Source organism: Callorhinchus milii, unplaced genomic scaffold, assembly GCF_018977255.1.
Source record: "Callorhinchus milii isolate IMCB2004 unplaced genomic scaffold, IMCB_Cmil_1.0 Scaffold26, whole genome shotgun sequence".
In the NCBI taxonomy this organism is placed as follows: domain Eukaryota; kingdom Metazoa; phylum Chordata; class Chondrichthyes; order Chimaeriformes; family Callorhinchidae; genus Callorhinchus; species Callorhinchus milii.
In genome coordinates this window covers 6,775,115-6,796,488 of record NW_024704767.1, presented here as the reverse complement: position 1 = coordinate 6,796,488, position 21,374 = coordinate 6,775,115, and the positions used below count along the sequence as shown (strand labels likewise).

Below are 21,374 nucleotides of genomic sequence, written 5' to 3'. Positions count from 1 at the left end.
ACCCCAGGCTCCCCATCACCCAACAAACACAAACCATTCGCAAATATATATATATATACCTATGTATGTGTGTAAAAAAAAAACCACGAATTTAAAAGAATAGGGAAGAGCGGAGAGCAGTTCTCGGTGATGGATGTAGAGAGGGAAGTGGTAGAACCGGACTCGCCTATTTATTTTTGCTCCGATGTTTCGGTTACGCCTCTCCTCCTCCCTCCCTCCCTTCCTCCCTCCCTCCTCCTCCTCCTCCCACCCCCGCCCCGGGCAACCGCTGCTTATAAAGGAGCTCCGCAGCCCGACTTTACTTTGCTTTTCAGTGAAGAGACCACAGATTGAAGGAGGAGTGTGTGTGTGTGTGTGTGTCTGTGTCTGTGTTGTTATAAATCTTTATTCTCTCTCTCTCTCTCTCTCTCCATCATGTCCCCGAGGCGCCGCCAGTGGCTGGAGGTGGTGACCAGGGCTCTGGTGATGCTTCACGCGTTGGCGTTGAAAGGTCCCACGTTGGCGGACTCCGGCGGTAAGTCAGGGCTCGGATGGTGATGGTTGTTATTCCCGTCTGCATTTCTCTGTACTCCCATCGACAGAGAGGGAGAGAGGGAAGGAGAGAGAGAGGGAGAGGGAAGGAGAGGGAGAGGGAGAGAGGGAAGGAGAGAGAGAGGGGGAGAGGGAAGGAGAGAGAGAGAGGGAGAGAGGGAGGGTGGGTGGGTGGAGGGTACTTGTTGATATGATTAGAGTTGGTATTTTATTCATTCTGTAATTGATAAAAAATGCCAATCGGAAAGTGTGTGTGTGTGTTTGTGTCTGTAAATAAAATAAAATAAAAAATCTCCCACCCCCCACCCCACCCCCTCCCTCCCCCTCCCACTGGGGCGTCTCATTTAATGGGCACTCAACTAAACCTTAACTACCATCCAACAAAAGTTCCTTTATCTCTCCTTCTCCCCCTCTCCCTCTCTCCCTCCTGTCTCTTCTCTCTTTGCCACTGCTCGGTAGTATTCGGTGTGTTTCCAGCTGGAGTTGGGTATATTTGATAACTTGTGAGGGGAGGGGGGAGGAAAAAGGTTTTAAGAACTTTTTTTAAAAAAAAATTACTGTATATGTTTCTACTACATCGCGGGGATGGCCCACGTTTTACTTTTGTGTGAAAAGCTACAGTGGTTTTATTTATATATATATATATATATATATACATATAAAAAGAACAGAGAAGTGTTCAAACCTGTTGTTGGGGAAGTGTTGTTGGGTCCCTATTAGGGTCAGTTCAATCCACGTGGGGATCGCTCTCGGGGTTGGATGCCATCGGTTATTTGGAGCCTTTTCAGCTCAAAATGCTTAATTCTCAATAACAGTGTCTTTTTCTCTGCGCTGTTGAGAGCTCAGGGTTTTATATGACTTGATTTGTACTGAATGGAAAATGCTTTGCGTGTGTGAGGGACGGATGGATGGAGGGAGGGAGGGAGGGATGGAGGGAGGTTTGGTGGGGGGAGAGGGTAGGAGTATTGTTTGGGGAAAGTTGTCTAATCCTGTCCTGATGGGGGAGAGCTTTTTGCGGAGTTGGAAACGTTTTGCGGATTCGGCTGTTAATGCCGAGCGCAGGTAACCCCGAACCCGCAATACCTCCGCCCACCGCCCGCAGCTCGGAATCACTCTGTCCTTGAGCCTCGGGGCAGATTGCGGGATGTCGACGAAGCTGCTCCACGATGAGCGGATCAGACTGATAGGGTTTTCCTCTCGATCTCCCAGGAGGAGAGGAGGAGAGGGGGAAACAACTGCTCTCCTCCATCCCTAACCCCCTTTTCACACCCAGAGCCTCCAGTCGTAATAAGAGAAGTTTAGTCACAGTGATACAGTCAGTGTTTACACCACAAGAGAATGGTTCCCGTCTCCCAGGACCAGAGATCTCCCCCCTAACCCCCCAATCCGCGGGAGATTCAAAACTATTAAAGACCCATGAATTCAGTGTGATGTTCGTTTGGTGGAAGGTGAGACTTGGGTACACACACACACACACACACACACACAGAAAACTACATCACATTTAAGGACTCTTTAAGGACCCGTGTAAGTTATCAGACATGAGTATTATTTTTTTTAGTGATGATGATCAATGGGCTTCCAATATCACACAGGGAAGATGTAGCACTCATTCCCATAGAATAAATAGCTATGTATTGTCTTCAATTGCCACCCTGTTTACCGAATTCATTGGAGAGAATTCATTGGGTTTTACACTGCATTGTTTGAGAATGGTTCTCGCCAGGACCATCCCGGGCTGTCAGAAAGGCTGTTGCGGAGTCCGGTAGCTCAGTGGTTAGAGCACTCGCTTTGCAAGCGAGAGACCTGAGTTCAATTCCAGGCAGAGGGCGAAACCTTGGGCAAGTTTCCTTACTCCACACGCCTAATAATAATCCCTCCAAAGCCACGTTCGCCCACAAATACACAGTCAATTCACTTTACAGTGTGTTCTGTGAAGCGCTTTGGATGTCCTCCCGACGTGAAAAGCGCTATATCAAATGCAAGGATTAAAGGGCATTCTCCTGTGATTGAATATCTCCTTGCAGTCTGATCAAGTTTAATGCATTCCCGCCTGCCTTCATGTGCGAGCAACAGTATACACGTCTTAGCACAAATCACATTTTCTATCATATGCTGGCTGTTATTTTACAGTGTACGTGTAATCATGCTTTTCATATTTTTTTCCCTCCCATACAGCATCTGGATGGAGTTATTCTGGTAAGTCTCTTAATTTTCTCCCAATTATCTACTGCACATTCTATAAATTGATCTACCGCTTGAGCTTCAGTCTGTAGCACAGCAGTTGAAATTAAATGTGAATTGTTTTTGAATCCAGGAACTAATGGTTGTCGTTGCTTGGTTTTGGAAACAACTGCATAATAATAATAATAATAATAATAAAACATTGTATCAAATACAGTTCTGCTACTTTCAATCTTTTGAAAATGGTCAATATTTGGATTTCTGGAGGAGACAGGTCATTTCTGGCTGTGATTATAGACTCCCAGCGTACCTAGTTTAATTTCTCTGTCCTGCCTTGCTGTTGAGGGTATATAGCTGGAGTTGCACAACTGGAAACTGTGGTTGAATCAATTATAGGCAGTCACCATCAAATGGAATTCCTAGCACAACTAATGTATTTCTGTACGGTACCTTGCTGAAGTCCAGTAACCTGTCTCACAGATGAAGGCTGTAGTAGAGTAATACCCTTCATGACTGGAACCAGCTTAAACTACTGTTCCCCTTTCCAACGACCACGACTGACATTGATTTCTTGATCACAGCCAACGTTGCGTGTACAACAACCATTCAGAAACTAGGATGCCAAGGGATGGCACCCAGGTTGCTAATTACCATTAAATGGTCTTCAGTGTGTTTGTATACTATTATTATTGTTGTTAGTATGATAATAGTATGTGGTTAAGCATTGCAGAACATTCCACTCTTGTTATTGGATTGAAGAGAATAGTTCCAGCAAAAAACATTCCAAACCCACCTATTAAGTCATCACACGATGGAACCACCAAGTATACTTAGGCTGCACCACAGAAATTCCAAACAGCTTGTCACCTTTTTTGTTTTATCATTTAATTCATGGTATAGTGCCATGTCATCAAGATTGTTTCAAAGTGCTTCACAAGATTTTACTGTGAATTACAGTGATTGTGTGTTTCGAGGGTGAATGAGGAAACCAAATTGCCAAACAGCATTGTCCCACAAATAGGCATGAATTATTATTATTATGAATTGAAGGACAAATTTTATTTTGGGATTGTTGGCCAGGATATTGTTTGTGGGTGTGTGAGAGGAGGAGACTTCTCCTTTGAATAGCGCCATGTAGTCTTTGATGTCCAAAGAGGCAGAAAGGGCCTCGGTTAACGCCTCGTTCAAAGGCCAGAGCCTCGAACAATGTAGCACTGCATTGGAGTGACTGCCAGGACTGAGGTCAATGTTTAACATGGGGCTGGAACCTACAGCTTTGTGAATCTGATTTGAAAGCGCAACCAGTTGAGCCAGGCTAACGTCCATTCTACATTTTAGTGTGATAACAGAAACAGAACAGGGATACAGCTTCACCCAATGGATGGCGGGGGGGGGGGGGAGGGGGAGAGGGAGGATGTTAAGAGTGGAGGAGCTGAAGGGAACAATGCTATCAGGTATTATTGGGTTTACTTTCCATGTGGAGGCTTTAAATGGTGAGTGTTGCATTGAAAACCGATTCTAAATCGGCTCGAATTTCTTTCTTGTCCTTTTGAGAGGATTCTTGTGGAATTTGTTGCATCAAATGTTTCCACTGGTTTGCAAGCGTGCTTGTTTAGAAAAAGATACAGGGAATAATCTGAGTAATAAATAAATGCAAAGGTTACAGTGAGCAATATTGGTGTGTAGCCAGTCCCATGTGAGTTAAAGCAATGACATGTCTGCCAGAGTGAAAAAGTCCATACATTATTATGCTGCATCAAAATTCATTCCTAGCTATGTGACTATTCAGCATTCTGTCAACTCGAACAATAGCCCTTCATAATGACTCCTTCAGCTGACGGCCAGCAATGGCACCTGACTACTAATTGACATTTATGATGCATATTCATTGCAACATGAATATTAGCAGAAGGTTCAAACTTGATGTGAATTTAATTAACTTGAAAGATTCAGTTTGCAAATTTTTTGTTTCGGTGTCTTTATGTTGAGGCCTGGAATGGAGTTGATGTGGATGTACTGTTGGTGAATTACCCGGGAAGAATGGCAAAGGTTCAGTGCTTGAGCCTTTCTCGGACAAACTGCTCACTATGAAAAGCCTCAATTGTTAAGTTGGTTCCTTTTAGTGCTATGCACAGGATTGTGTGCAGTTTGGTAAATATTTAATTGATTGCTTTCCTCCACCTTTGGCTATGAAAAGCATTACGTAAAAACGTATAGCATTATTAATTCTAATGCATAAAAATTAATGATCACCTGAGCAGTTCTCTTGAAGATCCTTCAGTGCTTTCTCCCAAACATTACTAAAGACTTCAGTTTGAAACCCACATACCTTCTTAGACAATCTCACTGCATTTGGACAAATGTTTGTTTTGTTTCCTGTTTTTTTAAATAAAAACTGGAAGTATAACATTTCTCAGACGGTGAGCTTTTGGGAAAAAGCTGAGTAAGTATTCCTGGACTTCTGTCTTTAAGATTTTGGCTTATTTCCAATTTGCCCACAAATATACAGTCAATTCCCTTTACAGCATATTCTGTGAAGAGCTCTGAGACATCCAGAAGACGTGATAAGTGCAAGGATTATTAATTGTTTTTATAAAGGCAATTGTCTGTGTCTGACATGAGGAATCTCAAGTTGTCTGCTCTTCTTTTGTCAGGCCCTGGAATTGTTTACTATGTGAGGTTTGGGGGTGGGGGAAGAGGAGTTCAGTGAAGGCTCTCTGGTTCATTATTTTTTGTGTGCTTGGTTGCAGCTGACAGTAGTTCCAAAACTAATGGCAGCCCCACCTGTTTAAGTCACTGCACAGATTTGTATAGAGTTTAACAATGACCCACTTACTGCTTTTGCAGCCCAAGCCACTGGGTACGTGCACACATCGTTCATTGATATCAGAGTGTCCAACACTGCTGCCTGGGCTCCTCTCCAGAGCAGTGCAATGGTCCAGGCACTGGCACACTGCTTCTGCATATGCAAGCACGCAATAATTACTTGTGCGCTTGCATAGAGTGTTGGGATGTATGCAATGGTACACAGAGATGCCAGCTAAGCTACAAAAATAAACTTGACGACAGCACAAAGTGCCCAGTGGCCGGCACTTCATGTCACCGGGTGCCAGAGTTAAACTTGGCCTCGGCTACAGTGAGGAATTTCTCGCCCTAAGAAAACAAATATTGCCATTCCCATCACTGTGGGCTTGAATGTAAACTAAAGAGCCTCTCGTCCAGTGACTTTGCATTGGTTCAACAAATGTGGTTGGAAAAGTAAATTAAGTGCGAACAAAATATTTTCAGAAATATGCAGTAATAGACACCAATGTATTAAACTGTGAATGTAGTCACTTTAAAAACCTGAAGACTTCTTATCCATTTTGCAATTTCTGTGTGTGGTTACTTTGAAATAGACCAGTTTAATTGTACTTGCGTGCTATTTGTTCTATTTGGTGTATTTATGTTCTATTTGATGTCACATCTTATCTGGGTCTTTTGAGGTTTTCTATAGTGTGATTATAATAATAATCCTTGCATTTGATATAGCACTTTTCACATCTTATAGACGTCTCAAAGCGCTTCACAGAATAGATTGTAAAGTTAATTGACTGTATATTTGTGGTGCGAAATGTGGCAGCCAATTACGCACAGCAGCGTCCCACAAACAGTCATGGATTGAAATGACCAATTTATTATTTTTTTTGAGGGATTTTTATGATTATGGAGTGATGTGCACTGGCTCTTGACAGGAGGAGGGATAATGTGCCCTGTTACTTCTGAAAAGAAGTCAAGAGCTACCTCAGGAAAGCTCAGTAACAGGCTGCACTTTAGAAAGGGTATTCAGAGTTCAGTTGCCTGGGATTGTTAATCTGCTGCGTCTCTATCTCAAAATGGCATGTCCTACTTTTAAATCTTCCACTCATTGCAAAACCAGACGTGTCAGTGAGTTAAGTGTGGTTTGGATTAGAAATGCAGACCTGGTTGTGGAGTGTGGATGAAAATCTTTGGAATTAGCGATTGTAAAATGAAATAATTTTTATGCCTGAAAGAAAGTGAGAAACGGCTTCAAAATCTTCATTCTCTAGTATATGTGTGAGAACCTCGTAGAGGTGATCATATGAAGTAAGCGATTAAAAACAGAAAGTTTAATGAAATAACAATCCATTGCAGGACCTCACGGAGAAGACGAATGGGGATCAAGCTATCCACACTGTGGAAGTGTACACCAGCAGTCACCCATAGACTTTCACAATGGCATCTTCGCCTACGATCCCTCGCTGAAGCCCATGCAGTTGATGGGATACAACCTATCGGAAACTGAGAGATTGACCTTGACAAATGATGGGCATGCACGTAAGCCCGTCATTAATAAACACACACCACAGATGATAATGATGATAACCCTTGCATTTGATATTGCGCCTGATCGCATCTTCGAGATGTCTCAAAGCGCTTCAGAGAAAGTGAATTGGCTGTATATTTTGTGGGCAAAACACCATTTTATAATGCTCATGTTCTGAATGTTCATTTGAATCTGAAATTGTGCAAATGCTCCACATGTCTCAAATGCTGATTAAATCTAGTCCAAGAATTATTTCTACCAGGAGTCTAGGCCTGAAAGAAATCTCTCCTTTTTTCCTATTCCTTCCATCGCACGCCTCCCTTCAAAAGTTACTACACTTTGTTCCGACACGACAACAACAACTTGCATTTATATAGAGGTGCGCTTAGTATTAATCTCATTGCATGTTGCACCATCTCTACTCATGGGTGAGCAATCCAACACATGGTGAATTCTGCCTGCAAGCCTCGTCCAAGTTCAGTGCATTGTCCAGGCATGTAGCTACTTTGCAAAGTAGCTGTGCATTGTAATTAATATGATTGAATTGTTTTCAAATCATAAAGTTTTATTTACTATGGCGTGTGTTTGTGTTTCATGTTGGCTCATAAACCTGTCCTTGTGCGTGGAGCCAAATCCGTAAAATTATTATCAGCAATAAGATGTCATTATCCTCTCAATAGTAAATTTGTTGACATGTTAAGTAATTCTTCCATATTTATTAACTACTCATTCTTTTTTAAACTTTTATGTGATTTCAATGAATTCTCAGCAACAATGATTGAGGTGCTGTATTAAACCTTTCGGGGCTGAAAAGACATCACTGAGGCAGAACAATGAGCATTTGCTTATGTTCTGAATGCTCATTCGAATCTGAAATTGTGCAAATGCTTCACATGTCTCAAATTCGGATTAAACCTAGTCCAAAAATTATTTCCAGCACTTATGGCCAGGAGTTTAAAATAAAAACAATGCAGATGGGATCAGGCAAATGACCGGTTATCAAATTAAACAGTTCAAATTGTGGTTTTAGTTGAGGCAAAGACCCCAGAAAGCACGTGGGGTTAAGTGAAACAAATGTTTTGATCTGAGGTTTTATTGATTAATGGATCTCTGGAGTTCCCCTTTTATTCAACGTAGGTACAGACCTGAGCTTCCTATCTGCAACAGATTTTGTCGGTGATTACAATATGCAGTGCTTACCGTTGGTGGTGTGACTCATCTCTCAAACTCGTCTTAACCCAGCTCTGAAGCGATAATGAACTGTATTGAATTGTAGTCTCCATGTAAACGCTCTGATTCAAAAACGCAGCTGCTTTGACGTGCCAGTGCATGCATATGTCCAGTCATTTGTTCCTGCCACCTCAGTCATTGTAGCTCATGGCAAGAGGCTCCTGTAAAAACAAGGGAGATTTAACGCATTAGCAATTTCTTAGTTGTAGGAAGATTTTGGTTAAACAGTGGCCATTTTCCCATCCCATTTGATTGAAGTTAATTATTAAATGATTCCAATACACTACTTTTACGTAACGCTGTCTTAGAAATGATTTTCGACGAATTTCAAAGCTTAACAATAGTTTCCTATTTTTTGTTCCAGTAAAATTGAGTTTGCTTCCGACCATGCACATCACAAGCTTGCCTGATCGTTACACTGCAGTGCAGCTGCATATGCACTGGGGAAGTAAGGCTGAGCCCAATGGATCTGAGCACACCATCAGTGGGCAACATTACCCGTCAGAGGTGAGATCTCCTGCCTGGGCCAACACTGCATTCTTGCGTGCATTTCCTTACTTTTTTTTTGAGGTTTCAAGAAGGTATTCTCCACCTCTGCTCTCCTTGGGTTTCTTTGCGTAATGTACAATCCTGGCTTAAAGTTTGGGCAGATCCGTCTCCATGATCTTTCTAGATAAATGGGATGACATTTCTGTGCATGTCCCTCCCTCCTTTCGGACTCCAAAGTAGGTGACTGGCCTCTTGTCTGCGATCGAGAAATCCAGGACCACTGACGAGAGTTTGCACCCTAATGTCAAGCAAAGAAAGTTTTAAAACAACAGGTCATCGGAAAGGGATCGATGGTAGCTTCACACACTATCATCAAGGGAAACAAATTTAGTTTGTTTAGAAATGTGGTCCAATCCAATGGGCAATTATTCACCAGCTGCTCCCAATTCCGTTTGCAATTGGAACAAAGTGAAACAAGCTGGAACCTGGAATTAAAGAAAATCATAATTGGAATTTCTAGCCCTCAGCCCTCTGTTGTCAAAACTGCACTAAATGGGACAGAACTATGCCATTGGTTAATGTATATTATTTTCCATTTGTTTATTAACTGAAACAAGTTAACTCCAGTGGTATTTGCATTCACCCAATTTTTGGGGTAATTATCTCAGGATTTGTGACTTTTATACAAATTTAAAGGTATAATTCACCTTTTAAAGTAATTTCTCCCTGATCCCTTGGATCTACACTGAACAAAAATGGGGGCACCCAATGTCTCCCTCTATCCTACTTCTTCCATCCTCCTGTGCTGTGCGCTTCTGTCAATGGCAGAGCTCAGGAAGAAAAGACCGCCATGATCACTGTGTCTCTTTGCCCACCCCATTGTATGCTTCGGTGGGGTGACGCTCCTATATGTGATGTTATCCTCTTCCTTACCCCCCCCCTCCCCACCCCCCCCCACACACGCACACACAGACAGACACATGTATGTAGTGGCATGGTTGATGTGAGTTCTGTACTGAAAACTGAATGTAGAACATCCATTCATCCAGATTCTCATTCATTATACTTTTCTACGGTTGTTGTGTTACTAAAGAACAGAGAATCACCCCAATGGTCTAATTACTGTACACTCTCTTTCCACCCATATAGCTGCATATCGTTCACTACAACTCTGATAAATATGAGTCTGTTACTGAAGCACAGGACAAGCCTGATGGCCTGGCTGTTCTTGGAATTCTTATTGAGGTATTTAAATGTATCTGAATTCAGTGGTGTGTTATTTTGCTTGTGTCCTTGCTTCGCAAAGAAGAAAATATACAAAAACGAACTTTTTTTAAAAAAAATGTCTTTGTAGGTTGGAAACTTCAACCCTGCTTATGAGATCGTATTTAGTCATCTGAAAGAAATCCAGTATAAAGGTGAGGATTCCGTAAACTTGAATCAATTCAAGTGAAACTGGGCTCTTGGAACAAGATGCAAAGAGATACAAAAAGTGACTCACTATTGTATTGAAAATCTGATACTATTTAATCAGACAACCGTAAATTCTGGCTGGGAAATTTATATGGTATGAAACTGAGACTTGAGCCTGTTTCTCATACTCAGCCACTTGAGGTGCTAAGAGGGTGAAACTTTATGAATTTACTCGCTAATCCAGAGGGCTGTCAAATATAATCAATGGCTGGCATCGATACCAGTGTCATGGCTAAAGAAAGTTAGTCTTTGACCATCTGGGTTTTTTAAAAAAAGCTCAATATATTGGTTTTACTTGTGCTCAGTGTTTATTTAGCTAATGGTTACTATTAGCTTTTCATTGCATTTCTACAGATCAAAAGATCTACATGCCTGGTTTCAATGTTGAAGATCTTCTTCCTGACCGACTGGATCAATACTTTCGCTATAATGGGTCCCTCACAACCCCTCCTTGTTATCCCAGTGTGCTCTGGACGGTTTTCAGGAAGTCTGTACAAATCTCTAATGAACAGGTAAGTCAGAAAGCATTTAGGTTTCTGAAGGCGACACTAAGTACTCGCATTTCTTCAGAGTGGGAGCACTGTTTTAGTCAGACATTACTAATGAAACCAGAAAGGGGAATTGTAAGATGATGTGTTGGTTAGTATAGCTTGCCAGATTGGTTTTCCTTTCTGGGCCTTTAGTTTAAATAGATAAAATAGTCCTCTGGATGAATCTGGAGACTTCAAGGTTCCAGGGCACACAAATGACTTCACAAGATGCACAGAGTAATGAATCCTTTAATGTCAAGGTTACACCTAGGTTTTTCTGTATTTGTTTCCCCACTGACGCACAGTTCCTGTTCAGTGTGTTTATTATTAATAATAATCCTTGCCTTTGATTATAGCAGCTTCTCACATCATCAAAATGTCTCCAAGTACTTCAAAGGATTTTACTCAAAAGTTTAGTGATTGTGCAGTTCTCGGTGAATGCAGCAGTCAATTCATGTCCCAACAGCAGCTATGAAGTAAATGACCAATTTCATCTCGGGGATTGTTGGCCAGGCTACCTTTGTTTCTCACAAAGGCCCTTGTCTTTGTCTGTACCTGTTGTGAGGACATAGTAATGTGTGTGTGTACACACTTCCACTTATTAATTGCTAGTAAGATTTCTTTTCTGCTTTATTGCACTGGAGTATGTTTTAAACAAATTGAATAATAATTGCACTAAAATCTTTTTGATTTGAACACTTTGAAAGGCCTTTCTGCTAATTGGATGTACCACTATAAACAGCGCAGATCAGGTTTGTGAACTGGGTAGTGTCCGTGATTACGCCTGTTTAGTTCCTCTGGGCTAAAGTTTCTCTTTTTATCTTCAGAATTGGCAGCCTCAGTCTCTGAGCTAAAGAATGCTTTGTGACCTTTGGACCGACTAATTTTCATCTTTTTTGTTTAAAATGCATCAGAAGCATTCCTGCTCTTGTCAGATATCACAATTGGAACAATAATTTTCTGAGCTAATCTGCAAGGACTGATATTTTGCTTTATATGCTGGATTGATTTTATTTTGCTTCTGTTTTTTGTGGGGGACGGCAGTTGTGATCATTAATATTGAGTATTCTAATGAATTCTCATATTTATGGAACCTCTGGTCTGCCTATCGGGTAAATATTCTACAAGCCTGTGGCTTTGTTGAAAGTATGAATGTAACAACTTAATTGCATTGTACACTGTGTACATAATCACAGCTTTAGTACAAGAAGCTCAGAATAACCTCTGAATATTTGTAGAAAACAAGAACATGACAGCAGTTTTTCTGTACTACTGCCCTAAGAATCAGCATACAAATGACAAGTGTTCCCTGATGTAATTGAAGTCTCCGATTTGTTTTTTTTTTTGAAACCTGTCATTTTAACACTTTGTGATAATAGACTGGGTGATTTAGCACACAATTATCTTGCCCTTTGGGGTCCTGAGTTTGAATCTAGCCTCAATTGACAGTGCGAAAATCCTTTTCTTGTGTGGTTTCTAAAGAGCCTATTGAGTTCTAACTATTTCAACCTAGTTACCAGTTGGTTCAACTGAGCATAAAACTGCTCATAATGTGGCACTAAATTGGTAGTCTGCTCGGTGCAGGCCCATGAATAACTACTTTTATACAAAGAAACATCGTTCTTTGGATGTTGTAAAGGATATGGTGTCCTGAGAGTTGCAACTTACACTTGTATACTGCTTTTTTCACCTCAGGAAACGTCTCCAAAATGTTTCAGAGACTAGTGGGAGACTGGCTGGTTAGGAGGGAGGTGACCAAAAGGGATGGGGGAGGGATGATCACAAATTTCGAGTGGAGGCATTTGAAACTTAGAACGACGATCTTAAGTCAATCCGCTGGTAGTGACAATTACAACAAGCGACCAGTTGACTGAGACCAAGATTTTGATGTCTTATCACAATATGATTCTAGATTATTTCTAATGCTGTTAGGGTGTTATCATTTGATAGGCATGTTGTTGATCCTGTTAAGTGGGATGGCAGGAATTCTTATCTGAAAAGGGAACTTTAAAGTTAGTAAACACACAAAATGATTTTGCATCAAATTTCAGCACCTCACAAAATGTACTGAGGCTTGGTTGCACAATCTTGCAGAATTTAAGCACTCTGAGATGCTACCCTGTGTGAAGGGCAACGATATGCAATACAAAATTGGAAGGATATGAAAGCAAGTTGTTGATATTGCAGCCGCAGAAAGGGGTCAAGCAGAGCTAGAGAACATCCATATCTTTTACACTAAGTCAGCACTCTGTGTGCCTAGTTGACAATTGAGTTTACAATAAAAATCAAATCTCAATCTTAAAAGCTGGGAACAGATCCCAACCATTATCTTGCCAGGACTGGAAGGTGCCAGGAAATGGTTTATTTTTAAAATAATCCCATTTTAACAATACAAAAGAGAATGCTCGGGAGAGCAGGTAGATTATGTCCAGAACTTCAGAAACAGAGCCCAGTGTGACAGTAATTGTGATTCCTTTCCAGCTTAACGAGCTAGAGAGCGATTTGTTTGTCTCGGATAAAGAGGAAACTAATCAAACTGGAATGGTGAAGAATTTCCGTCACGTGCAGAAACTGGGGAAACGAGAGGTCCTAGTCTCATTCCATGAAGGTGAGCAAAGCCTCAACACACCTACACCGTTTTACCAAACTTAAGACCTTTCTTGACAACCAGCTTTTTGTCACCTTTCTTCCCCCCCCACCCCGTTCCCCCCACCCCACTCCTCCTCAATTCCCCCGCCAGCTTAGACTTCCAGTCAATTTTATTTCTGTGAAGTGTTTTGAGACTTTCTAATGTGAATGGTGCTGTATCAATGCAAAATTTGTCATTGAACTACTTAGTGATTTGTGTCCAACATAATCTCTAAATGTTGCACAGCAAATAGAGTCAGGGTGAGACTGGTGTTCATTCTCTTGTCTGTGAGGAGCTGTCATCAACAAAACTAATTGTATGTTGGAATAGATTAAAAATAATTAAAAGTAAGTTTTGTTTCATCTTGTATAGAAAATAGGTGAGGCCGATTTAAATCATTGTGTGCAGTTCTTGGACTCCTCCTAAAGAACACTGACTTCATTCAAGAGTTTAGAGAAGAGGTTGATGCCAGAACTTTGATTCCAAGTTATGAAGATAGCTCACAAAATTGAATTTGACCTCCTTAATATAAGAACTCCTGAATATAAGAAATCAATTTGGGAAAAACATTTTTTTTAGTCTGCTTTGCCTTGAATGTTTAATGCAGAGATATTAGTAAATGAAAGGTATGAGTTTAACACTTTATTTATGTTAGCAAATACAAATTTCAAAGTGGCATCTTGGGCAAAGAGACCTTGGAAAATGTAACAAATTGTGCAGGTGAATGTGGTCACACAGGTTGTGTGATTCTAGTTACCCATAAGATTACTTGTGCATATTGTTTTCCAGTTGCAGGAAGGTCAGGGCTATTGCCAATTTCCACGTATAGCTTACAATGTGATGTGCTGATATCATCACCACCGGATCTCAACCATTGTGTCCATGAATAAAGAGTTCTTCCAGGATCTTTTCCTTTCCCAAACTAAGAGGCAATGATCCATTTTTTTAACAAAAAACACACCTCACTCATTTCTAAAGTTAAACTTCCGAGCTGTTGAAATATGTAATTGGCCAACTCCGATGTCAGTAAATTCTCCACCCAGTTCCTGTCAGGCAAAAGAATAGGATTTTGGGGGAAGAGCAGGCTATTGGTTGATCTTCCTACTCTTTTCCCTTTCTCCCCGCCCCCCCACCAAATTTGGATGAAAAACAGTGATTATTACAGGAGAGTTTATCCAATCAACTTTAGACTATTCAAAATAAATTATATAATAATAATCCTTGCATTTGTGGAGTCCTGTAGCTCAGTGGTTAGAGCACTCGCTTTGCAAGTGAGAGACCTGAATTCAATTCCAGGCAGAGGGCGAAACCTTGGGCAAGTTTCCTTACTCCACACGCCTAATAATAATCCCTCCCAAAAACAAAACTAATAAATTGGTCATTTTCAATCCAGGACTGTTTGTGGGACATTGCTGTGCGCAATTGGCTGCCGCGTTCGCCCACAAATATATAGTCAATTCACTTTACAGTGTGTTCTGTGAAGCGCTTTGGGACGTCCTCCCGACGTGAAAAGCGCTATATCAAATGCAAGGATTATTATTATTATTATTTGATGTAGCGCCTTCCCACATCTTTGAGACATTTGGAAGGGCTTCACAGAATATACAGTAAAGTTAATTGACTGTTTCATGAGCAAAATGCTCTTTTAGGTTTTTTGAATCTTTGTTTGCCAATTTTTTTCTTTGACCTTTTTTGATAAATATGTCGATCTAATCAGCAATATGAGATTGATAAAGAGATTAATGCTTAATGCACAAGTAAGCTGCACTTTTTTGGCAACCTGATTACAAAATATACTCCCAAGTTTTGTATAGTCAATTTTTTCAAAACTTGTTTTCTCTACTATACCCTACAATATAATTTGATCCTTGAAGTGTGACTTTAAACTGAGATCTCGTCTGCTTGTTCAGGTGGACATTAAAGATCCTATGGCACTATTTGAGTTTCTCCTGGTCTTGAGCAACAACCCCCCGATTAATCCACTTCAAATTTACTTTTTGGATGAAATTGCTGTGCACAAATTGGCTGCCATGATTCCCTACAAAATACAGTCACTTTACAATAATTGCTGTGAACTGCTTTGGAATATCCTGACATGAAAAGAACTATATCAAATGCAAGGTTATTATTATGGTTTATTATTATTGCAGTTAACCTGACATGGTGGGGGTAAGAAGAATTTAAGTCGTTCCAATTTAAAACATTATGACCAAAACATTTCAGTGATTGTGCAATTAGCTTTCAATATCATGACTGGATTTTCATATCACGTCACATTAAGGCTCGATACGGGAACTCCCTCCTCATGGCCTTCCCAACTCTTCCCTTCACAAGCTGCAGATCATCCAAACCTCTGCAGCTCGCACCAGGCTCCGCGACCCCATCACTCTCACCCTCGCCCGACTACACTGGCTCCCCATCCCCCAGAGGATTGTGTTCAAGATTCTCGTCCTCACCTTTAAGGCCATCCATGGCCTTGCCCCCTCCTACCTCTCTGACCTGCTGACTCCCTACCAACCTGCCCGTTCCCTCCGTTCATCGGGCTCGGGTCTGCTCCATGTCTCCCACACGACCCGCCCTACCATCGGTGGCCGGGCTTTCAGCCTCTCTGCCCCCACACTCTGGAACTTCATCCCATGTTCCCTTTGTCTCGCTTCCTCCCTTGCCTCCTTCAAGGCCGGTCTCAAGACCCTTCTCTTCAACCGTGCCTTTTGTTGCCCTCCCACCTCTCTGCCTTCCCTCACCCCTACACCACCTCTCCCCCATGCTCGGGCCCCAACACCTGACTGCTCAGCGCTTTGGGACATCCTCCTGACGTGAAAGATGCTCTATAAATGTAATTTTGTTGTTGTGGTTCAGCACCCCGCGAGCAGGTGATGGATGTATTGGAATGTCAGAATTATTGATTGGTGTGAAAATGCAATCGTACCCTTGGAAGCATTGCAAATAACTTTTTATTTCCTTTTAGATTCTACACAGAAATTGTCCCTAGGTAATATTCTGTGAGCTTTTTGTGTAGCTTGTAATTTGCATGATAATGGAATGATGGCTCATCTAACTCTTTTTGTATTAACTACTCATCTTCCTGCCTGATGTGTGTTTTTTTTAAACTGTCCTACATCCCAGAGGTTCCCATGACTTGATACAGCAGCTATGCCAATGCTGTACTCACTTGTCTAACCCACAAAGGCCACCATTTTGCACGCTGGCTAGCTGTAGTGGCACTTTGTTAACATTTTAACTGTTTTAAAACAGTTTTTAACTTCATAGTACAGTATTAACTTTGCTTGTATGCATGCTGGAAAAAGGTTGCTTTCTTCAGCACAATGGTCGACAACCTGTGTTTCTGTGTGGCAAGTTTAACGCATTCTATTAACAAATTTTATTCTGTATTTTTAAAGCTAATATTTTATAACCTAAACTGCTGACTAGACCAAATGCTCAATGAGAACCAGGAAATGCATAATTAACTGCACTTAAACAATTGAATGGGTTGTAGAACAATTTTGTATTTCACACTTAGTTATTTATTATTAGTTTAAATGTTATCAGTGGATGGTCTTTCATCACTGGCAGGAATCCACCCTGAGTTCATACAAATATCACACAATTTGGTATTTTGTCTGCAGAATGCACATTCATTACACTTTACAGTATGTTCTGTGAAGCGATTTGAGACTTTTCGACGACCTGATGAGATGCTATATCAAATGCAAGGATTATTATATTATAGGATTATTATAAAAATCTCCTCTTGAGGCTTTCGGGTTTCAAAATGGGATGTTTTAGACACAATCCAGTTCCTACTGGATGTGATTCCATAGCATTTAACAGCACCTGATTTGGCCCTGCATTGAAAATCTAAGACTGGGAAAGAGAAATGGCACACTATTACTGGTACCTTATAGAGTTCTGAGGCTGAAGGTTATAAGATAGGAGAGTAGAAGGAGTTTAACTCTGATCTGTACTGGAGTTGTGCTTAATGCTGACCCCGGATGACCAAAGTATAAAAATGTACCATTACTGCACACCTCACTTCCATTAGGTACAATCTCCCAAAGCGTCCAAATTCTCTGCAGGTGGTTTAGAATAGAATCTTGATGGTGCAATAGGGGATGGGGGGTGTGGAAGGAGAGAGAAACACTGTAGTTGCATCCAATTTTTTCTGATATTACACTAGAAATTAATTTGGGAGTTGGAGAATAAAAACAATTTGCATTTCCGATGCATAATGGCTACTGCTGCTTGATTTTTTCCTTCAGGAGTTATTTATAGTTGAAGCGAGGATGCTAACTCCTTCATTTTTTCCACACACAGGTGTAGTCCTGGCGGTGATATTGTGCTGTGTGTTTGGTGCCCTTGCTATTTTAGCATTGGGTTGCTTCTTGCTGAGAAAAAGGTGAGTGTTTGAAATCTGGATGCTTTTCTTTCAGTATGTTAATCAGAAACATTTGTTCAAAATTTGCTGAGGAACCGACATTTTTGATGCATTCCGATAGGAAAGGCTGCTAGTTTGCAGGAACGCTTTAAATTGGCTGTATTTTATCGGGTTATTAGGCGATTCCAGTTCAATTGACAAAAGGAATCTCAAACAAACCATGCTGAGCTGAGTAAAACAACCCAACTGAATTAACAGTGAAGAATATCTTCAGGGTTTTAAGTTGTAAGGACAATGCTGGGGCATGATGCTATTTATATTACCAACATTTAGACTGAAATGCTGAGATGTATTTTAAGGACACAATAAACTTCCCAAGCTAGTGTTAGGATCACCACTGGCTGCTCTTCAATGTCTTGCCAAACTCTGGAGTGAGCCATATATGTGCTTTGTCACTTTCCTGTCAATGCCAGTGGGACACTCTGCAGAAGATTTTGCAAACCTGAAAGCTGGCATGGACCAAAGCAGTTACAAGTCCCAAAGACGTGAGTTTAAATAAATGAAATATTACAATATAACAAAGATCCACAATGGCTAAGATTTATCCAGGGAGAAGCTGCGGCAGATCAGAAAGTTGGGTTTGTGCTCTATCTGATTTTAGCTAGATTGTTTTTCATCCCCCGGATTAGATGGGCAGTTTATTATGCAACAACAAATTGCACTTGTATAGCGTCCTTCACGTCAGAAAGACATCCCCGGGTGCTGGTCAGTCAGCATTTTTTGGGATACACTACACAAAGCAGTTGGATACTATACTATCATAGACAACACTTTGATAACTTTCCTTTGTTTTTTGAAGAACAAAAAAGGCGACTGAAAACCAAGGAGTTATCTACAAACCTGCAGGAGACAAAGATGATGACCTTTCGTAAGGATGAACGAAAAGCATCCATTGAAAAACATTTAAAATATTCAGTCAATTTTTCACATAATATGAAGTTTCAATTGTTGCATAGGACCAATATTTACAAGTTTAAAAGCTTATTTTTATTAACCCGATTCCTGTAGCACGTTCTGCATCTTTGAAACAAATCCAATGTTTTAATGACCAAGTTTAACTTGTATACGCAAGGACAATATTCTAAATGCTTGTTATAGAAATGTAAATTGTGTTTGATCCAAATCTAGTGACTTTACATACCTTTTTTAGTGTTAGCTGCTTCTTAGAGTATGTTGATTTGTAAAGTAACATTTTCACTAAATGTATCGCCTGGTCCCAACTATTTTATTCGTAAACTCATTCACCCAATTAACATTTCAAAGGCGACGTTAGTTGATCAAAGGGGCCATTGCAACTGGCTACTTCACCTACCACCACAACACCCCACACCCACCTACTTACCAATGTTCACTGTCTTTAGGTCAAGAACAGTGTGGGTGAGAATTGTTCCCAAAGCACAAGCAACTTCTCTCAGAAGAGGGCAAGAGAATGTTTGAGTGGAAGCAAACTGTGACCGATTGACAATTTGTTTGAGCAACTTTGGGTCTCAGCCTTTCAATATTCATTTAAAGTGTTCCTTCAGTAAAGTCTACCACAATCTACTTTCTCTTTATATGTCTTAACCCCTTTGTGATACCCACAGTCATTTCTTCCTGTTATTGTTGACATAGGAGCACAAAAGTGTCCCAAGCGGTGAGCACAAGCCACTTCCTGTTGACTTTCTTTCTGGTCGAGTCTGATTTGTGGGCAATTAAAGATCTTGTCTGAGTTTCAGATGAATACTGCCTTGGGATTGAGATCACCTTGTAATGCGTTTTACCACTTTCTTCGGGACTTTTAAACCCATTCCTTCCTTGCTCAATAATACAAAAAAATGTGTTTGTTCCAAACTTTTTTTTGTTCAGCAAACTTTTTTGTCTACATAATGTTAAGTCAGCTAAAGTTTTTTTAAGGTTCAGTGAATACATCAAATTCAAAACTGTCTAGATTTCTTTTGGAATAATGCAGACAGTGTAAATACAGTATATTCCAGACATTGCAGTGCTGTACAGTGTTTAACTTCAGTTTAAAAGAATGCAAGAATGTAATTTATTAAATACAAGGAAGGAAAAAGCAGTGTATTTTTGTAAGATTTAGTTGAAACCTGGATAGATTTAAGATGTTTCTGACAAATATGGAGATGAAGCAATTTTCAGGCTCTGATCCTGAATATCTGATGATTCCAGCAATAAGTGTTGATGCTTTTTAAACACGGTCTTTGTTCTGTACTTTTAAAACTGTCAAACTAGTGTTGAAGTTTAATAAAGAGCAAAGTGTCACTTTAATGTATTAGATTTGTTTATTCATTCATTTTCATGCCTGCATTACTGGTATTTTGTGCGACCTTGCCTACCCTTCTGGCAAAAGGAAATGTTCTTGTTTTAATTCATTTTTATGAGCTGAAGGTCATTCTTCCGATGGATGTATTCAATTTCTGGCCCTACCATTAACTTAATCCTGCCTTGTTCTAATCTAAAGTACAATAATTTATTTTAAGCACTCTGGGACACTACCCTGTGCAAGGGGTGCTATATAAATACAAGTTGTTATTGATGTTAACTAGAGTGACAGGCAAAGTATTTGAAATTGAACAAACATGCCATGTGCTAAGAGGACTACATTACTCACTGTTTGGCTCTGAGTCACAGTGTTTTCGCCCACAAATATATGGTAATTCACTTTGCAGCATATTCTGTGAAGCGCTTTGAGACGTCTAGAAGACGTAAAAAGCACTATATCAAATGCAAGTATTATTATTAGAAGTCACCTAACAAGTAATTTTGAAACTCATCTGTCATCTAAATGCAGAGTATATGCTGTTGTAACTTAGTTCTGTCAGGGTAGAAGTACAACAACTACTTGCATTTATATAGCACCGTCCATGCCGGGTTGGGTGGCATGCCAGTAGGGGAGCTAAAATAATAAAACCTATCATTTGATGAGGCACCTATAACACTGGAACATCTCAAAGCACTTTAAAAGGAATTTCACTTCAGAGTAGTGTCTAGGCAAAAACAAGCCAATTTGTGCACAGCATATCACCTAAACTAGCCATGAGGTGCAATTTTTCCAGGGGATTGTTGGCCACGATGACAGGAGAAATTCCCTTCTGCTATGGAATCCTAACATCCACCTGAATAGATAGAGGTGGGCTGGGGTTAATATCCTTTCAGAAGACAGCACGCTCCCAGCACTGGACTGTCACACTTACTGTCCAGGATCCCAATCTACTTTCTCTTTATATGTCTTAACCCCTTTGTGATACCCACAGTCATTTCTTCCTGTTATTGTTGACATAGGAGCACAAAAGTGTCCCAAGCGGTGAGCACAAGCCACTTCCTGTTGACTTTCTTTCTGGTCGAGTCTGATTTGTGGGCAATTAAAGATCTTGTCTGAGTTTCAGATGAATACTGCCTTGGGATTGAGATCACCTTGTAATGCGTTTTACCACTTTCTTCGGGACTTTTAAACCCATTCCTTCCTTGCTCAATAATACAAAAAAATGTGTTTGTTCCAAACTTTTTTTTGTTCAGCAAACTTTTTTGTCTACATAATGTTAAGTC

At 40.5% G+C, this 21,374-nt stretch overlaps 1 protein-coding gene across 2 annotated transcripts; it reads left to right on the top strand.

Moving 5' to 3' along the window:
• Positions 1-305: 305 nt before the first annotated feature.
• Positions 306-20,096, top strand: ca12 (carbonic anhydrase XII). 2 transcript variants are annotated; one of them, XM_007907766.2, is made up of 11 exons: positions 306-514; positions 2,710-2,730; positions 6,871-7,053; positions 8,637-8,779; positions 9,911-10,006; positions 10,116-10,179; positions 10,589-10,746; positions 13,246-13,372; positions 16,362-16,385; positions 17,711-17,792; positions 18,631-20,096. In XM_007907766.2, exons 1-11 carry the CDS (start codon positions 415-417, stop codon positions 18,701-18,703), a joined length of 1,071 nt encoding a protein of 356 aa, XP_007905957.1. In that variant the 5' UTR covers positions 306-414; the 3' UTR covers positions 18,704-20,096. The 2 variants fall into 2 exon arrangements, with proteins under 2 accessions (XP_007905957.1, XP_007905964.1); XM_007907773.2 differs by lacking the exon at positions 16,362-16,385.
• Positions 20,097-21,374: the final 1,278 nt, after the last annotated feature.